A 17,105-nucleotide genomic window follows, 5' to 3' on the forward strand; every position below is an offset into this window, starting at 1 on the left:
GCCCAACTCACTGACTCAGCTCCTTTGCCAGCCTTTCAGGGGTGAAGTGCTGAGGCTGGTGAGAAGCATAAACACACAAACTTATTTTTTTTTTTTAATTTAGTTCAAACCCCACCGAAGAGAAAAACGAAGAAGAAAACCAACAACTGCCACCCTCCCCCCCGAAACAGGCCCCCTCAGCAGAGGGGATAGGCCCCCTCAGCACAGATGCCTGGCCTCCCCTCAATGCCTCCTCAGGTACGCCGGGCGCACTGCCAGAGCGGCACAGGGGAAGAACCCGGACGCCCAGCGTTGGGCTGTGGGCGAGGGCCTGGGCAAGGGCCTAGACCTGGGGCTGTGCCTACCCTCACGGCGAAGGCCTCACAGCCAGCGGACCCCGCGCTACACAGGTGCGAAGAGGCAGAAGCAGGCGCCCTCACTCGCTGAACGCACTGTCAATCAGAGCTACTTCCCTCCCCCCGCGCCGAGGGTGCTCGATCCAACCGCGCCTCGGTCAAACGCCACCGCGGTCACGCTGATGAGTGGTGGGAGGGGCAAGGCCCCGATCCCTCGCACTCCGATTGGCCGAATCAGCCGTCAAGTCACTCGGGCGAGGCTCCGCCTCCTCACTGAAATTACTGTGCGGCGAGGAAAATGGTGCAGAGATCTCTCACGATCTGATTGGCCAAGTGGAAACGCCACTCAAGTTAAGACTGCGCCTCCCCGGCGGGACAGCGTCTCAGCTGATCGGTCAGCCCCGTGACAGGTGGGGGTGGGCTTCACTGGCGAATGGTCAGTTCCGTCAGTCACTCCTGCAGAGCCCCGCCCAGCCTCCCGGAATCTCGCCTGCAGATTGGCTCCGGCCGTTGTCCGTCAGCGCTCCCTAGTGGGCGGGGCGCTCGGAGGCCCTCAGTCCGACGGTGCGGTCCGTCGTCTTCCTGGCGGCGTCTGGCAGCGTGGCGGGCATGGGGCGGCGCGGCGGGGCTCCCTGGCCGCTGGAGGTGGCGGTGCTGCTGACATCGGCTTGTCTCGCCGGTGAGTGGGCGGGGTCGGGCCGGCGCGGGGGAGCGCAGGCCCGGCAGGCCGCCGCGGGGGGCGGGGGGGGTGGACCGCGTAGCCGCCGCGGAGGGACTTGCGGGGGAAGGGGCGGCCGCGAGATGGGCGCGCTGGGGCGCCTGGCGCAGTCGGGGAGGGCGAGGCCGCGGGCGGCAGCCGGGCTGCTCCCGCCCGTGGGCAGCGCTGGGGCGGCGGGGGGGGCGCGGGCGGCCCCTCGGGCAGCGGCTGCCGGCGGAGGGTTCCTGCTGTGCGTTGTCCGTCGGCCTTGCGGTCTGCGCTTGGGCCTCCCAGGCCGCAGCAACAGCTCCCGCTCGGTGCGCCTTGGTTCTTCGGCCCGGGCTGGCGAAGCTCTGAGGTACGGCTTTGGCAAGGCGGAAGGTTGGTGGAGTTCTCTGTAGGGGGGTGGGTGGGTGACGGTACGCAGGGCGAGTTGCAGCTCAGCGTTTACTGTCCGGGCTTCGCTGAAGGTGCGGCCCGGTGGGGTGTCGTGGTCAGGCAGTTGCAGCGTGTCCGAGGAAAAGGCTCGTGTTCCCGAGATGAGACTCGGTGTTGCTCACCGAGACCTTGAACAAGCCTTGCAAGGCAAATTGAGTTGAAAAGGGTAATGCTGTGGTTTTGTCCACCTAAGCAACCTCGTCCCAAGTAAGCCACCTTGTCCTGAATAACGTGTGTGAGTGTCTTGTAGCCTTGTGGAAAATCAAAGCAACGTGTGAAATCCTACAGACTGAGGAATAATGTTTGTGGCAATTTTGTAAATTCCTTCCTAAGCAAATTGGTCTGGAAACATTTCTGTTCTTCCCAATATGGAGTGGTACACCGTTAAAATTGAGAACAGGCGGTCCAATGAATGCATATCAATTTGAAACAAAAGATGCTTGAATCTGCTACCAATATATCTGTTGGCTTGGACTGTTTCCTTTCTTTTGCCACCCTTCACCGATCTGCATCGCAGCACTTCGTTCCTTTAGTATGTGTATTATAATACAGCTTAGATTTACAGTCAACATTTGTATGCACGGTCATGATCCAAGCTTTAAAACAGCATCTTCAAGGTCAGATTGGCTAAATTCATGTTAGGGAAGGTTATAACTGCAAGACTATAACTGCACAACACATTGGTTTTCTATTGCGTTATTTTTGTAAATAGCCTTTAGATTTGCAGATGCTCTGGAAGACTATTTTATATAGCTACTTGGATTGGTAGGTAATTTTCAGTGATCATATGAGTAAATACTTTTTTCTTTTTTTTTAGAAGGTTATCTTTTTCATGTAATTTTGGAGTACGTAGTCAAACTGATTATATAACTAGAACTTAGGTGACATGCATCTATTTATTGTTCTACTCGATTTTCTTGAGTCTTGTATCAGATTGGTTTTCTGGTAGAAACACACACAGATTGCTCATTGGGGGCATATGTCTGAAGGTTTGTGTTGTGGATGTTGCTGCTTGTATACACCAAATAAGTTTTAAAATTTATTTAGAAAAATGTTTGTGTACACAGTATTGCGGTTATGCTTAAATGACTTTTAAAATAGGAAGCTAGACTGAAGTAAGCCTATCTCTTATTTCATGGAGTCCTCTCTGACTTGATTACACAATAAGTTACTGTCATCATGGTACAGATGAGAAATAATGCTTTTAGTCAACTTTGCTGTTCAAAGTAATAGAGAAGAGAGTGTGTGGGGGATTGCAAATAAGTGAAAACCCCACATGATTTCACACAATCAGGTGAGGTCCAGTACTGCTTCTGAGGAAAAAAAAAAAAGTCTCACAGTGTCATGCGGTTGAGAAGGCAGAGAGCAGAGACACCGGAGCTGTTCTGCAGAAGTCGGATTGTTCCTGGCAGTGGCCTGTTAAAGCCGGCACTGACTCTGCTGATCCTCCTGGCTCTGGGTTCAGTGGCTCAGGCTGTTGTCTGCATGAAGAGAGGTCTTATGCCAAGCAGTCCTGGAAGCAGAGTCGTGCTGGTGCATAGCTGCCTGTTAGCTAACAGGATTTTAGAGTCTGCCTGGCTCTGCTGAGAGTTAGCTTTACCAGGTCTGAACTGTTAATACCACTCGCAACCTGCTAGTGAGTACTCAGAAGCATGCTGTGCTGTTGGCTTGAGTAATTGTCCTGCTTTTGTTAATGTGGATTTCTCCATCCTTAGTTGTCGCTGTATAAAAACCTTATTTTGTATTCCAGAGCATTAAAATGATCAGTTCTCGTTACCTATGTTACATAATTTGGTAGGTATGAGAGCGAGGAGTAAGGAATCTTATTAAGCTCTAATACACTCTTTTTCTGTGACATAAAGGAAGGACTGTGAAAAGTGACAGCATGTTTGTTTCTTTTTAGGTGTGTGCGGTGATGAATTTAGCATCTTACGATCACCTCAGTCGGTTGTTTTTCGAGATGGAAGTTGGCCCATTCCTGGCGAGCGGATCCCAGATGTAGCTGCATTATCCATGGGCTTTTCTGTTGAAGATGTATGTTTCGGGTCTTGAAGTGCCTCTAAAACTACAGACCTGCTCACTTAACATGCAAATCTTCCTGTCATGTGCTGGAATATATAACATATCATCCTGTTTGTCTTGAGGAATGTGTGACTTGTCAGAGTGTGGTTTCCAAGCATAGAGCTGTATCAGTCGTGAGCAGCAAAAGGCTGCGCTAGCTGGCTAATTTGAATCATGGGCTATAGAAGGAAGCAAGCCTGTGGAGTCTTTACTGTGATGCTCTTCAGTTCTTCTGATACCTGACTACATGCTGTATTCCCCCCATCCATTGTCACGTACTGAGAATCCATGGAAACCACTGTCATTTCTTGCCTATGAGCTATATCCATAGGGCTCTGCTCTTGGGTACTCTGAAGACTGTGAGAAATGGCTTGGCTAGGCAGGCATTCTGTCAGGTCAGCAAACTTGTCTGCTGAGTTAATAAGAACAAATAAACTGAATGGTTAGGAAGTAATCGAAAGACTTGAAAACCTAATTGTGGTAGCGTTTCCCAAATTAGGTTTTTGAATGCAACTTTAGTGATGTTTAAAGTGGGCACATGAGTAGGAGCCATTGGACTGATTCAGTCTTGTCTACTGATTTTTTTTTTTTTTTTTTTTTGCTGGGCTTCAGCAGGGGTAAGTCGCCGTTAAAGCAGTACGGGAAAGCTTAATAGCCACACGTCTCTGGCAGTGCCTGTGCGCAGCCAGATGCTCAAAGCTACAGGCTGGTATGTTCTCGCAGTGCTGGTGAGGGAGGCCAGTTCTCATTTCTTCCATACCTCAGCTAAGAAAGAGCTCTGATAAGTCTGGTTTGAATGCAGGTCTGTTTAGCCTGTGTTTTGGAATTTGTCTGAAAATATCCTGCTGTCAATGATGCTTTTTTGTCACTGAAGTAGTAACAGAAATTCTGATGAGTAGTATTCCTAGGAAGTGTATTTTGATTATTTTAGCAAGACAAAAAAATGCATGAGGTGGTATTGTGCGTATCGCATGTAAAGACACCCAGCAAAACAGTGGATTTTGGCCCATTTTGAACACTTTACTTTTGACATACTGGTCATCTGGAGGTATAACACGGTTATCATGGAAAAAAGGTGTTTCAGTACTTGCTCTGTGCCTTTGCCAAAGTTTGGAATTCATTTGCTGCGATGGGTCCGTAGCATCCTTTAGAAATAGTTCTCTATTAATATTATTTCAAGTCCTATAAGCAGGCAGGGAAGGAAGTTTTTAAATTTCTCTGTCCAGTTAAGCCCTGAAACTGGAAGTTACCAGCCTTCTCACTAAGGCAGAGATTGCCATTTATGCAGCATCCAGCCCTGGTATGGAGAATACTGCAGGGTCCAAACGCTCATTTTGCAGTTTACGTTAAGGCTGGAGTCTAGGAACATAAACTGCCAGTGCAGTGGGTGCACTGTAGAGAATTTAGAATTCTTAGTGCATTACGTTAGGGATTCTCAAAAACAGTCATTCAGTATTCCTCCCCTGTTAAGGCAAGATAAAACTGAACACCCTTTTTGTCCCTGATGATGCTTTAAAAGCTTTTGTTTTGTTTATTTGAGGTGATACAGACCATAACGTCAATGACATTTAATTCTAAAATCCAAATAAATTACTGTCGTAAAACTTAAACAAGCAGTTATGTCTTTTACAAAAATGGAGAAATCTGTTTGAATTCATTCCAAATAGATGAATTTGTATTTTGTGCCTGAGTAAACCAGCCAGGTAGCCTTCACTGTGCTCTTACTGATACATAACTGTAGTGAAGTAAGCTGCTAAGGAATCTTTTTATGTTTCTGTGCAAATTTGTAAATTTTAGATTAGTAGGCTGTTGGTATGATTGACACCCCTCTTCTTTTTAAATACACCCCCCCATTTCTTTCTGGTACTAAAAATATCAAGATGTTAGTGTTTTAATGTGCCTATACCAGTTTCTGTGGTGTTTTGTGAAAGGGTTTGTTTTTGGTTTGTGGGTTTGGTTTTTTTTGTTTTTTTTTTTAAATTCAGCCTCCACTTATTAAGTATAGTCTATGATATTTCTAATTTAATGATGGGAAATAACTCTTGATACATCCAATATGTATAATGCTTTCTCAGTGTAGACTTTACTGTGAAGTTACTGGCAGCTAACAGTTTAAACTAGCAGTTTCTTCATGGTTAACTGGAGACAGCATTATTCAAGGTGAAAGTACTCTAGTGTTAACTTACTTTCCCATGAAATTTCCAGTAGGCTGTCCTGCACAGAGATATTAACAAGATGTTATTTTTCTGTAATGGTGAGGGAGGGCTCCTTTCTTTCTCCCTGTGGAAGACAAGTTTTTTCACTATTTTCGAATAGGACCTTTCCTGGCCTGGCCTTGCAGTGGGTGATCTGTTTCACAGACCACGAGCTACTGTGCTGGTAACAGTGAAAGGAGTAGACAAGCTGACGTTGCCTGTGAAAGGGATTTCTTACCCTATTGAGAATGTGAGTATCCATGTTTGGAACTGTTGCACAATTTCTGTGACTCTTGTGATCTAACGAGAATTACATGGCTCGCTACTGTAGTCCTTGATGTTCACTTATTTCTTACTTCACTTGAAGTTCACATACCCCCCTAGAATGATGGATCAGGCTATAAAGATAAATAATCCAGTCAGACTCGTGTACAAGGTGAGAGGTCTATAAGATCACCCAGGGCCTTCTGTGTTGAGTTCAGCTTGTTTGATCAAAGCATGTTCTTCTTGAAATGCATCTAGTTTTAATATGTTGGTACCAAGAGGCAGAGAATCCACCGCTTCCCATGTTAACTTAGTGATGTGTAGTCAGAGTTGTTAATTTTTTTTTGCTTCAGCTGAGCGTGTGTGATAGCATTTATATGGTGTTGATTCTTCGATGTACTGTATCGCCCTCTAAGCAGTCTTGAGTTTTGGGTAGTGAACTATGAAATACAACACTTTGAGACACCATTTGATTATTCTGTATTAAAAAGAAAACAACAACATTACATTTACCTCTCATGGTCTGTCTTTGTTGAGACTCTTTTCTCACACTTGTCACAGCATCACAGAATTGTTTAGGTTGGAAGGGACCTCTTGAAATCGTCTAGTATTTGGTCACCCTTACAGTAAAAAACTCTGTTCTTGTGTTCAGATAGAATTTCCTGTTCTTAAATTTATTCCTGTTGCATCTTCTTCTGTCACATGATTTTGTCCAGACACCTCTTAACAGGAGCACAGTAACTTGCAAACTACGGGTAACTGTACAGTGTGTACTCACTTCTACTTTATAAATACATTGTTTGAATTAATCCATTTTGCTGCAGTATTGGACCAGTTCTTCATGTTGACCTCTTGTTTGTCCAGCATGAACCCACAAACCCTTTTCAAATAAGTTGTTTTTCAGGTTGTTTCTAGTTAGTTAATTCTGCTTCTGCACTTCTTGGAAAACTTTGGTTTGTACCAGTTTACCATGCATTTTGGCTCTGTGCGACTGCTATGCCCCTGTTTATAATTTATCGTTTTATTATTTCAGTCAAACCGTGGAATTATCAGTGACAATGTTGAACAATGTTTTGTTTAATATTGACAACCTATTGCACACCCCAGGTGGAGGTGATGATTTCCCTATGAAATTACTTTTACAGCGTTCAGGCAATCTTATAATCTATTTTAAAATATCGGTGTTGAATTGGCATATTATGTGATCAGCTTTCAAGCACAGCTCACTAGTTCAGGCACAGTTACATGCTGGCGTTGCTGAAATGGTGTCTGGACCAAAACTGATTTAGGATTGTCTGTGTAGGCATTGCTAACTTGTGGAAACCTTAAATATACTTGAAGAAGTCTTCAGCTGTATTTGCATTTGTAACTTTGATAACGTTCTGATGTGTATGTAACACATATTTTACTTCCCATTAAAGGGAATTAATATTCCTAAACTGTAATGGTTTCAGTGAACTGCTGCCATGGCTTCAAATGAGCTGCCCCAAATGTATGCTGGCAAAGTACTGGTTCTCCAATACTCAAGAATAGTTTCAAGTGATCATCACCGAGTCCATGTTCAGGACCACAGGGTACAAGTTATCCTAGCTTACAGACTTACTAAAATTTATTAGAAAAAATATTTTTATGCTCTTTAACTAGTGAATGGAAATGTGCCATTCTGCTTCTTTTTAGATGAAAAGCGGAAGTAAGTGTTTAGGGAAACTGTTTTATTAGTTTGCCAGTAATGACACTATACTGTGCTAGGATTTCTTTTATTCGTAGTAATTTTTTATGTGGCTCTTTTCTTTGGTGTTTCAGCAGTTGGTCTTTCTACTGGTGTATTTTCATTCATCAGTTTTCTGTGGTTCATAACTTTCTGTTTGCACGAAGATTGGTTTCCCCTTTTGTATTGCTTCTGTGTTTGTTGGTCTTGCTTTACTGATAAACAAGGCTATACTCTTAGCTTATGCCTCTTAATGACACAATCATGGCCTCTTGGAGTTCTTAAAAACATATTGTGTCTGCCATATATACAAATAAATTGTCTATTCATAGATACACAGTTGATGTTTTGTTTTGCATGTTGGCTTCTATTATCTGTTATTATCACTTTGGAAATATTCATACTCTTTGCTCAAAATGAGGTTGTCCTGTTTTTCCAGACTTCTGTAGTTAAGCAAATTAACTCATTTTATATCATTAGACCCTGTTTTACCCAAAAATCTAATTAGGTTTTGTCTTCCAGGCTGTTCCTTTCAGTCTTGATAGTGTTGCAAACGCTATTCATACTCTGTTCTCTGAGGAAACTCCTGTGGTCTTACAGCTGGCCCCCAGTGAGGAAGTGAGTATTGCTTCACTTCTGATTCCAGATATTCTCAATAGTAAACCTCTTGCCACTTGTGTGACTGGAGCAAAACTAATTGATGATAGGAAATAATCTGCATTGGAGAGAGGTTGCAAGTGTGATTGATTATTAATGTGTGACTGGAAAAACTTAAAAACTGACTTCTGTTGTTATTAAACAATGGCTGTTCCTGCAGAGAGTGTACATGGTGGGCAAGGCAAACTCCGTATTTGAAGATCTATCTGTGACATTGCGCCAGCTGCGAAACCGCTTATTCCAAGACAACTCCATTCTCAGCTCCCTTCCTCTCAACTCCCTCAGCAGAAACAATGAGGTGAAAAACTGTAATCAGTGGGAACTTTTATGATTTTTTTCTAATATTCTTAGCTTGTGGTTTTAATTTTTTTTTCTTTTTTTTCCCCTTGCTGTGCCTAGGAGAACCCACTCTAATTTTTTCTAACTGAATATTAAGAAGTACATTTTAAGTTCCTTTTTAAGTAACTTTATTGAAAGAGTAATTTTCTGTCATGTTCTGATGCTGCAACAGACATAACCTGTTATAAAATACTGAGACTTTCAGCAAAATCAGACCTCCCTAGCTTTGGTTTCATCAAAGGAAATACCTGTCTATTTCTTCCTGCTTCTTCCCCCAGGTTGACTTGCTTTTTCTGTCAGAACTACAAGTCCTACATGATATTGCAAGCCTGGTAAGATTTTTTTTGGAACGCTTTCCCCATCTTGTGTCACAAACTTCAGAGATCTCATTTAAAGGTAGAGAAGCCATAGCCAGGATACTTGGCAACGAGTGATATATATTCAAATGTGTCATCAGTTGGTTGCATCAGTTTAAGTAATGCATTGTCAAGCTATTTGTATCAGCCCTGTCGCTGATGGAAGAAAATGAGAACCTTAATCATCTGTAGTTTCTTTTGTATTGTGTTTGGTGAAAACAGGGAATTCTGAGCTGCTATTTCTCAGTACCTAAAGATACTGGAAGTACTCAATGAAGAATTTGCTGGCACATTCCTTGTTTCCTTGCTTGAGAAGTATGACGGTCCTTGCCCCGTCAACCGTTTTACTTCAAAATATCACCATGACATTTTATCTGAAAAGACTGGAGTGACTTTTGTAGCATGAATAGTGGTGGTGGTAGATAAGTTCCAATGGAGGGGTGAGCTTTTAATTCTGAGATTTTTTAAGCAAAAAAGCTTATTTTGATCTTTCTACTAAGAAGCTACTGTGTTGTTGCTGTGGTTTAGAGTTTGGTTTTGTTTATTTTTTGTCATTTCAAGCTGCAGCCCTCAGCCGCAGAAAGTGAAAGAAACAGTCATGAAAAACTCAGAAGTTCACATTAGGTGAAGAGCTAGTGGAGAGAAAAGGGATCTTGAGGAAATGGAGTAGAACAACTTGTTTTTGTCTTGCAGACTAGAAATGGTGTAGTTAAAGTAGGTGGGAAGGTAGCAACAGATCAAATTCCTTGCTTTCAGAGACTGTTCTCTTGCGCAGGCAAATGTCAGTGCTGCAGCTTCATACCTGCAGACGCACAAGAATATTGCTACACTCATTTGAGATAATTTGGATTATATTGGTTGGATTTTGTGACAACAGGATGATACTCCTTAAGTAAACAACTTTTGTACAGCAAGGTAGAAGTTGCAACCAACTCAATTTAGTAGTTGTGTATTTTTTTTCTCCAAGTTTTATTTTTACAGCAATTACAGAACAAGGATTCTGATGTGAATAAGTATAATGTTTCTTTTTAGTAGAGCTCTCTATTACATGTGTATAACCTCATGTTAGGAATAGATGCTACAAGATGATCATCTACTTTCTTCTGTAGAAAAAGCAAAGAAACAATTGTGGACACCTTCTAGTTAAGCTGTCAAGAAATTCCGATTCCTAAGCAATATGACTGTGGAAAGTGAGGCTGGGTTAATCCCAGCAAACTGATTTTGTGAGATGTGGTTTTAAAGTAACCTGTGTATGAATTAATTTTGTTCTGCCCTCAATGGTGTGCCAAAGCTGTCTCGACACAAGCACTTAGCCAAAGATCATTCTCCAGACCTGTATTCTCTGGAACTCGCTGGTTTGGAAGAGGTTGGAAAACGCTATGGAGAAGACTCTCAGCAGTTCAAGGATGCTTCTCAAATTCTTGTAGATTCTTTGCAAAAGGTATGCTTGCTACCTAATGAACAAAACTCACAGGAATACTAAGGAAATAATTTTTTGTATTGACTACAAGGTGGTTAGTTTATTGACTGTCTTCTGCTTTGTATTGTCACTTCATTAGTGATGGCTTGACGGATGCTTGGTTTTGTTGTTTGATTTTTAAAATGCAGTTGTTCAGTTATAAAATCAAATGTTACAATTTGTCACTCTGGAAAGTGGTGACATGATTGATTCTACAATGTGTTAGATATTTTGCGTAAAGGAACAGGAATACATTGAAACCATATACCAGCATGACTTGATATGTTTGTTTTTCCTAAAGAAGTATCTTGCATTTAAAACCACCAGTATGTGTCACAAAAACCGGCCCTCAGAAATGTGGAAATATCTTTATCCCAGGGTATGGTGGTTAGTTTCCCCTTGCCCACAAATCTATATAAATCTAAATTTCCTACTCTCTAAAATAACTGCTGTTCATCTATCAGTGTGCTTAAGAAAGTAATTCTTTAGCAGGTCTTACATAATCATTAGATAAAATCTTTGTTAAGACCAATCCCTTTTGAGAGTTTCAGAAGTGTGATGGAAAAGTGTAAAAGCATGAATTTGCTAAGCCAAGTAACTGTTTTCTCTAAACATTACTGTTCCGCCTCTTTGCAGTTAAGCAAATATATTTAAATAGTAGACATATTAGTCTTTGGACCTGATTAAAATATTCAGGTTCATAATCTCCCAGTGGAAGGCTGAGAACCTAAATATTTTGTTGAAACTGACAGACGTACAAATGGGAAACTATATGATGATGGGCATTTTGTAAAAGGGGTGAAGAAATGAGTTTCAGCCCAGAAAGCAGTCATAAACTACAGTCTGCTGAACAGTGGTTGGGGAGTGTTAAAGAGATGTCATAAACCAGGTGAAAGTTGGCACTTTCTTAGTAGAGTTCTAAAATAGTGCAAATTTTTTCAGCTTTCCATAAGCTGCTTGTTTCTGAAGCTGACATCTTATGGAATGACATCTTGCTAACAAAACTCTCCTTAATTCTTGGCTACAGTGTAGGTTTTAATTTAAATCACCTTTGCTTTTCCAGTTTGCAGATGAGATGTTTAATCTGTACAGTGGGAATGCAGTAGTAGAAGTGGTGGCTGTAAAGGCATTTAATTCTCCCCTCACAAGGAAGACTCGCTCCATTCTCCAGTCTTCACAGGTAGTAGATGCACATTTTTCTATGTATCATTTGATAAGTGATCAAAACTGCATCACTTCTTCACTTGAGCGTGACATTTTTTTTAAGGACTGGAATACTGGCTGTGATTTAGGCATGGTTGCGAAGAGGTCAGCTTGATCTTCACTTAATCATAGAGTAATTTAGGTTGGAGGGGGGTGCTGGAGGACGTGTAGTCCAACCTACTGCTCAAAGCAGGAGTTAGATCAGGCTGCTCAGGTCCTTGTCCAGGCAAATTCTTTAAAAGTTCATGGCTGGAAGTCCCAGAGCCTCTCTGGACAGCTTGTTCCAAAGTCTTAACCACTTTCCCTGTGAAGACTTTTTGCCTTATGTTGTGTTAGAATGTGCATTTCTGCTGTTTTCTCCCCAGGACAGTAGTGCATGCAAGTCCTGCCTTAAGGGTGGGGAAAAAATTGTTTTCCCTGCCTTGCTGCCTACACTCCAGATGCAGCTCAGGATGTAGTTGCCCTTCATCAGTGCAGGGGCACGCTGCTGACTCCTGTTTGCCTTGTTCAACAGGACCTCCAGGTCCCTCTCTGCAGAGCTGCTGGCCAGCCAGTCAGTCCCCAGCCAGTGCTGTGGCATGGGGTAGTTCTGTCCCACCTGCAGGGCTTTGCATTTGTCCTCGTTGAATTTCATGAAACTCCTTTCAGCCTATTGCTTTGGATTCCCTTGATGTCAGTCACATAATCACTTTTGTGTTTTGTGCCTTAGCATCAGAATTGTCTAGATAAAAATGCATCTCTCATCAGGTTGGTCAGATTTTCAGTGTAGTCAGAATGTGTTTTGTATGCAAGCTAACTTTAAAGTCATACATTTTTCTTCATTACAGAGTGAAACAGACAATCCATATAACCTTGCCTATCCATATAACTACAACTACTCTGTAATCTTCAACATTATTCTGTGGATGATGATAGGGCTTGCTTTAGCTGTGATTGTTATCTGCTACAACCTCTGGAACATGGATCCTGGGTATGACAGCATTATTTATAGGATGACAAATCAGAAGATAAGAATGGATTGAACTGCACTGTATTTCAGCGCAAGGAAATGATGAAGAGTAAGATCACCTTTAAACTGTGCGGAAAACAAATGTTCTGGCATGGTTACTTGTGGAATTTTTTTAAAAGGTGTATGTATTTCTAAGTATTTTTTTTTCCCTCAAGCCTATTTTAAATGTTAGTAGTAGCACCAGATGGGATAGAGGAATCAAAACCTGCTTGTTTAAAAAAAAAAAAAAAGAGAACAATTTCCAAACTAATTGTTATTAAAGTAACATCATTCCATTTTTTTTGTTATCATGTAACAGGAGTTTTTGAAATGCCCTCTACTGCCTGTGACTGTGTGCAAAACAGATAAATTGAAATTATGATAGCAACTTGTTTTTTGAAACTTTTACACTGGAATATTAGAAATTATAGCTAAATTGTTGTGTTGTATATTATGAACCAGTTATAAATGTTTGATGTAAATATTTAAAACGGCTATATGTTAACTTCAGAGAGGATAGTAATTATTCTTTAGTAAAATACTAAACATAGAAGTGTTTCTACAAGACTACGATTCTAGTGGCACAAATGGCATTTTGGTCTGATGTTGATGGCTCGGATGTGAGCTGTAGACAGAAGGATCCTTTACCTATGACTTCAATGATTTGGAGGTAAATAACACTAGCGTGGCTGGTCTGTATAGCGGAGAGCCTATAAATATTGAAGTAGCACCAGTCTGATCATGATCTAATGTCACGTACAGTTGAAAATTCCTATTATGATGCTTCGTATTCCTTCCATTTGTGTTGATGTTATTATAAAAACCCTAAATAAATTCTTTTTGATGATAAGAGTGGACCAACACTTGATTTAAATATACCTGGATTATAGTCCTGCTTCAACCGTTCAATAAAAGAAAGAACAGTTGTTCTGGCGTGCTTTTATTCTTTGTGACTTCATAGGTATGGCTACTTTTATAACAGTTTAGTTCTAACTATCCTTCAAAAGCGAATGTTGCAAGATCACCTTGTATGGATTAATTTTCCTAAACCAAATAGTGAGTGTTGTTGAAAGAAGGTGGTAATCTTTGCTCTTGTTGTGAAAGGAATTCTTCTAGACTACAACAGTGTGAATGGAAACTACTTTTTTGTCTTGTCCTCTAATCTAACGTGCTTAACTTTTGCTATTGTTAAGAGAAATTTGTTCCACTTCCAGAAAAGATCTGCTCAGTGAATTAATTTGTCTTGTTTACTGGGAATGCCAGATTTAGACGGGTTGAAGTTGTTCATGTCTTGGGGATCCTGGGCAATGCTTCATGCTGAATTGAGTAACATGCTGCAGCTTTGCCCAAGTCCAGGAAATCCAGTTTAGTATATGTTACAATCATTTGAAATTACTTTAATGGCACTTAAGGTTAATCTGGGTGATTAAGATCAATGGATAGAAGGGGAGAGTTGCACTGCCAATTTCTCTGACAAGAATGCGTAGTCTAATTATTGAACATTCTGTAACACACTTGTGGTGTTTTGATAAGAATCAAATCAATCTGATGAAGCTGTATAACTTCATTATGAAAACAATTAAAATACAGTTCTATCATGCTGTTTGATAGGCATAAACCCGCATGTTTTAAGTAAGCTATTACATGATAGTCTTGTTTTACATTTCTCTGTTTTGAGATCACTTAATATGGAAGACAATACCCCAGAACTTTAGTAGGAAGCATGATCTAGGGTAAGAATGGGGGTAGTGCATTAATAGTAGAATCTTTCCAACTAAACCATACCTTAAAAAAACTTTTGTATGTGGCAGGAGGAAGAATGACCACTGTCAGATTACTGTCATATTGCAGGGACCGGTTTGCAGTGGAAGGCTGATAAACACAAAGGTAAGGCAAAGGGAAATGCTCTGAGGATATTTAGAAGCTTGCATTGTTTTCAGCTGTCTTGGACATAAAGCAGGTGAAATAGAGTAAGCCACTTGACGTGATTCTGTTTGTCCTAAACAATACTGAGAGGTTTAAAATGTTAAAACATTCTTTAAAAAACTATGCTGCAATAGGTTCCCTGACATTTTAAATCACTCTTTGAAATTTCCAATTACAAATTTACAGTTGTTAAGTCTTTTTATATCCATTCCTTTATTCCTTAAGGAGATGCTTAAAAGCTGCATTTTGGAGGGTTGTTGCATGAACTTTCTGGTCAATTGCAACATCTTTGCTACAATGTACAGTGATCACAAAATGTGCTAAGGTGACCCTGTGTACTCTGAGAAAGGAGGAGCTCCAGCTCTGCCACAAGAGTAAAGCTACTGTAATTCATTTAAAGTAAATTGGAAGCATTATTGTGACACTTGTTCTGAAGAACCTCTCAGAGAGGTTCTGTCATATGGAAGATCAGTATCTCTGTGGTAAAAATGTACTGCGCTGTGGTTCTGATAGGAAAAGCGCTATAGTATCTGAAAGTTTGATCTCCTTCACCTGCTTTTATCAGCAATAAGTAACTCAAATTACACCTTTGTGGAGAGTGTTTCAGCAAAGCCTTTTAAGGAGGTGAAAAAAAAAGGGATAAACCGTTACACATCTACGATCTAGTGCTAGGACTCCTAATGCTTTTGCAATATTAGGCTGTCTGGGCTGTGGGTTCTTCATTTTAAACAAAGTGAAGTGTTGATTGGCTGAAAATTAGTCATGATGTAGACTTTATGGTGAGGTTTTACTTCAACCTGAGCTGCTTACTGGTCTATATTGAATTAATGCACTCCTAGCTTACTTAGTTCAGAGGTTTAATCAGATTAATAGTCTGCTTCAGATAGTGGTGCAGAGTTTTACAGGAGCTAGTTGTTTAACGTGACTGTATAATTAATTGTTAGTCTTTAACATCTGCATGCCAAGTATACCGAGTTAGCTATATTGTAATCAGTCTGAAGTTGGCAGTACAGAGTTTGTTTAAATGCAGGACCTGCCCTTGAGATGGTCATCCTGTCAGCTCTGTTCCAGCTGTTTGCTGCTGCTGTAGGCTCTAATTCTACTTTTTAAAGCTAGTCTTAGACTGCATTGAAGGGCACGTTTGAATTCCCACTTCTTGTGTTAGCAGCACATTTGTTCATTCTCATGGCTGTAGGTCGCCAGCTGGTACTAAAGATGCTTTTGAGCACTCTAATGTGTGCTATTTTTTAAATACCTGTTACTTTGTGCAGCACAAGCTACTTGTTGAACTACTCTAAAGCCACTGGGCTTTAGTTTGAGCTAGGTAAGCAAGACACGTTATATTACACAACAGTACTGGTCCTTAACTGCGAATCGAACAGGCAATTACAATACTGATCCCTGAGCCAGGAATAGCCTTTTCATACTTAAAATTCAGTTAACTGGAGTGAAAGTGCTTTCGACACCATTAGACCTGCTATTGATTGTTCTCTTTAAATTTAATAATGCCAGGAGTATAAATTGTAAAAAGATGTATGTGATATGGCAGAAATAGCAGGGTTTGTGTACAGCGCTACCAGGAAAGCAATGAAGCTTTCACGTGAAGCTCTGTGAAGGAGAACAGTGAGAGCAGAAGCCCACAGTTTTGTTTTCCAAAGGGAAGTTATCACTGTTCCTTGAGGCACTCCTGCGAGGCCAAAGGAGGGAGAGGGATGCAAGGAAAATATAGCCTGTATTGAGATCCTATCTGCTCGAAGTGAGAAGGGCAGGGGAGTCATTATGCAACATTAAGCAGCAAGCAGCTTTCAGCCAGGCCAGGAAAGGTTCGGTATAGTGCTATCTGTAAGATTAAGGATGCAGCTGCTGCAGGGGCTGGTGATTCTGTCACCAAAGAGAGTTTTTCCTTGGGGAGCTTGGCCTCTGGCAAAAAGGATGAGATGGTATTTGATTGGGTCTGCTTTGAAGCTTAGTCATGTATAGTCCAGTATTTGGATTGGGGAGTACCTAGAGTCTGGGTATCTGTTCTCACGAAGTGCTGATATTTCTGAAAAAGGAGAGAATTCTGAGTCAGATTTGAATCCTGAGCATTGCTTTTCATATTTATATTGAAAAGAGAAAATAAGGTGTAAAACAAAAGGTTCTTTTAAGAGTCAGTATGCTGCTTTTTCTAGATAATCCCCCAAAGACTAAACTTGGCAGAAGGGAGGTATAATGTAGACTTTGCGTATGCCTCAACTTTCCAGACTTCTCTGTGACAGGCACGGCAGCTTTCAAAGTTCTTTCAGCCAACGCACTGCTGTTGCACACACCTAAAGGGAGCCTAAAGCAGATCTGAAATGTGTAAATGTTATGTTCAAGTCTTAAAAAAAAAAAAAAAAAAAAAAAAAAAAAAGCCAACAAACAACCCAAAACAAAAACAAAAGGAAGTGGAAACAAAGAAAACCAAGTTGAAATGCAAATATTGAGCAACCGTGTGAGT

General features: G+C 41.2%; 1 protein-coding gene across 2 annotated transcripts; it reads left to right on the forward strand.

Moving 5' to 3' along the window:
• Nucleotides 1-853: 853 nt before the first annotated feature.
• Nucleotides 854-13,626, forward strand: ATP6AP2 (ATPase H+ transporting accessory protein 2). 2 transcript variants are annotated; one of them, XM_075430717.1, is made up of 9 exons: nucleotides 854-1,014; nucleotides 3,374-3,504; nucleotides 5,848-5,976; nucleotides 8,221-8,316; nucleotides 8,516-8,653; nucleotides 8,973-9,026; nucleotides 10,342-10,491; nucleotides 11,573-11,689; nucleotides 12,540-13,626. In XM_075430717.1, the coding sequence occupies exons 1-9, from the start codon at nucleotides 945-947 to the stop codon at nucleotides 12,732-12,734; spliced, it is 1,080 nt and encodes a 359-aa protein (XP_075286832.1). In that variant the 5' UTR covers nucleotides 854-944; the 3' UTR covers nucleotides 12,735-13,626. The 2 variants fall into 2 exon arrangements, with proteins under 2 accessions (XP_075286832.1, XP_075286840.1); XM_075430725.1 differs by lacking the exon at nucleotides 854-1,014 and adding an exon at nucleotides 1,311-1,390.
• Nucleotides 13,627-17,105: the final 3,479 nt, after the last annotated feature.

Source organism: Opisthocomus hoazin, chromosome 1 (assembly GCF_030867145.1).
Source record: "Opisthocomus hoazin isolate bOpiHoa1 chromosome 1, bOpiHoa1.hap1, whole genome shotgun sequence".
NCBI lineage: Eukaryota > Metazoa > Chordata > Aves > Opisthocomiformes > Opisthocomidae > Opisthocomus > Opisthocomus hoazin.

Bases quoted from the DNA above. Each gene is read 5' to 3' on its own strand.
- ATP6AP2 (XM_075430717.1), top strand. From the start codon at position 945: ATGGGGCGGCGCGGCGGGGCTCCCTGGCCGCTGGAGGTGGCGGTGCTG. The intron at 1,015-3,373 runs GTGAGTGGGCGG...GTTTCTTTTTAG, and splicing joins GACATCGGCTTGTCTCGCCG to GTGTGTGCGGTGATGAATTT. The intron at 3,505-5,847 runs GTATGTTTCGGG...ATTTTCGAATAG, and splicing joins TGGGCTTTTCTGTTGAAGAT to GACCTTTCCTGGCCTGGCCT.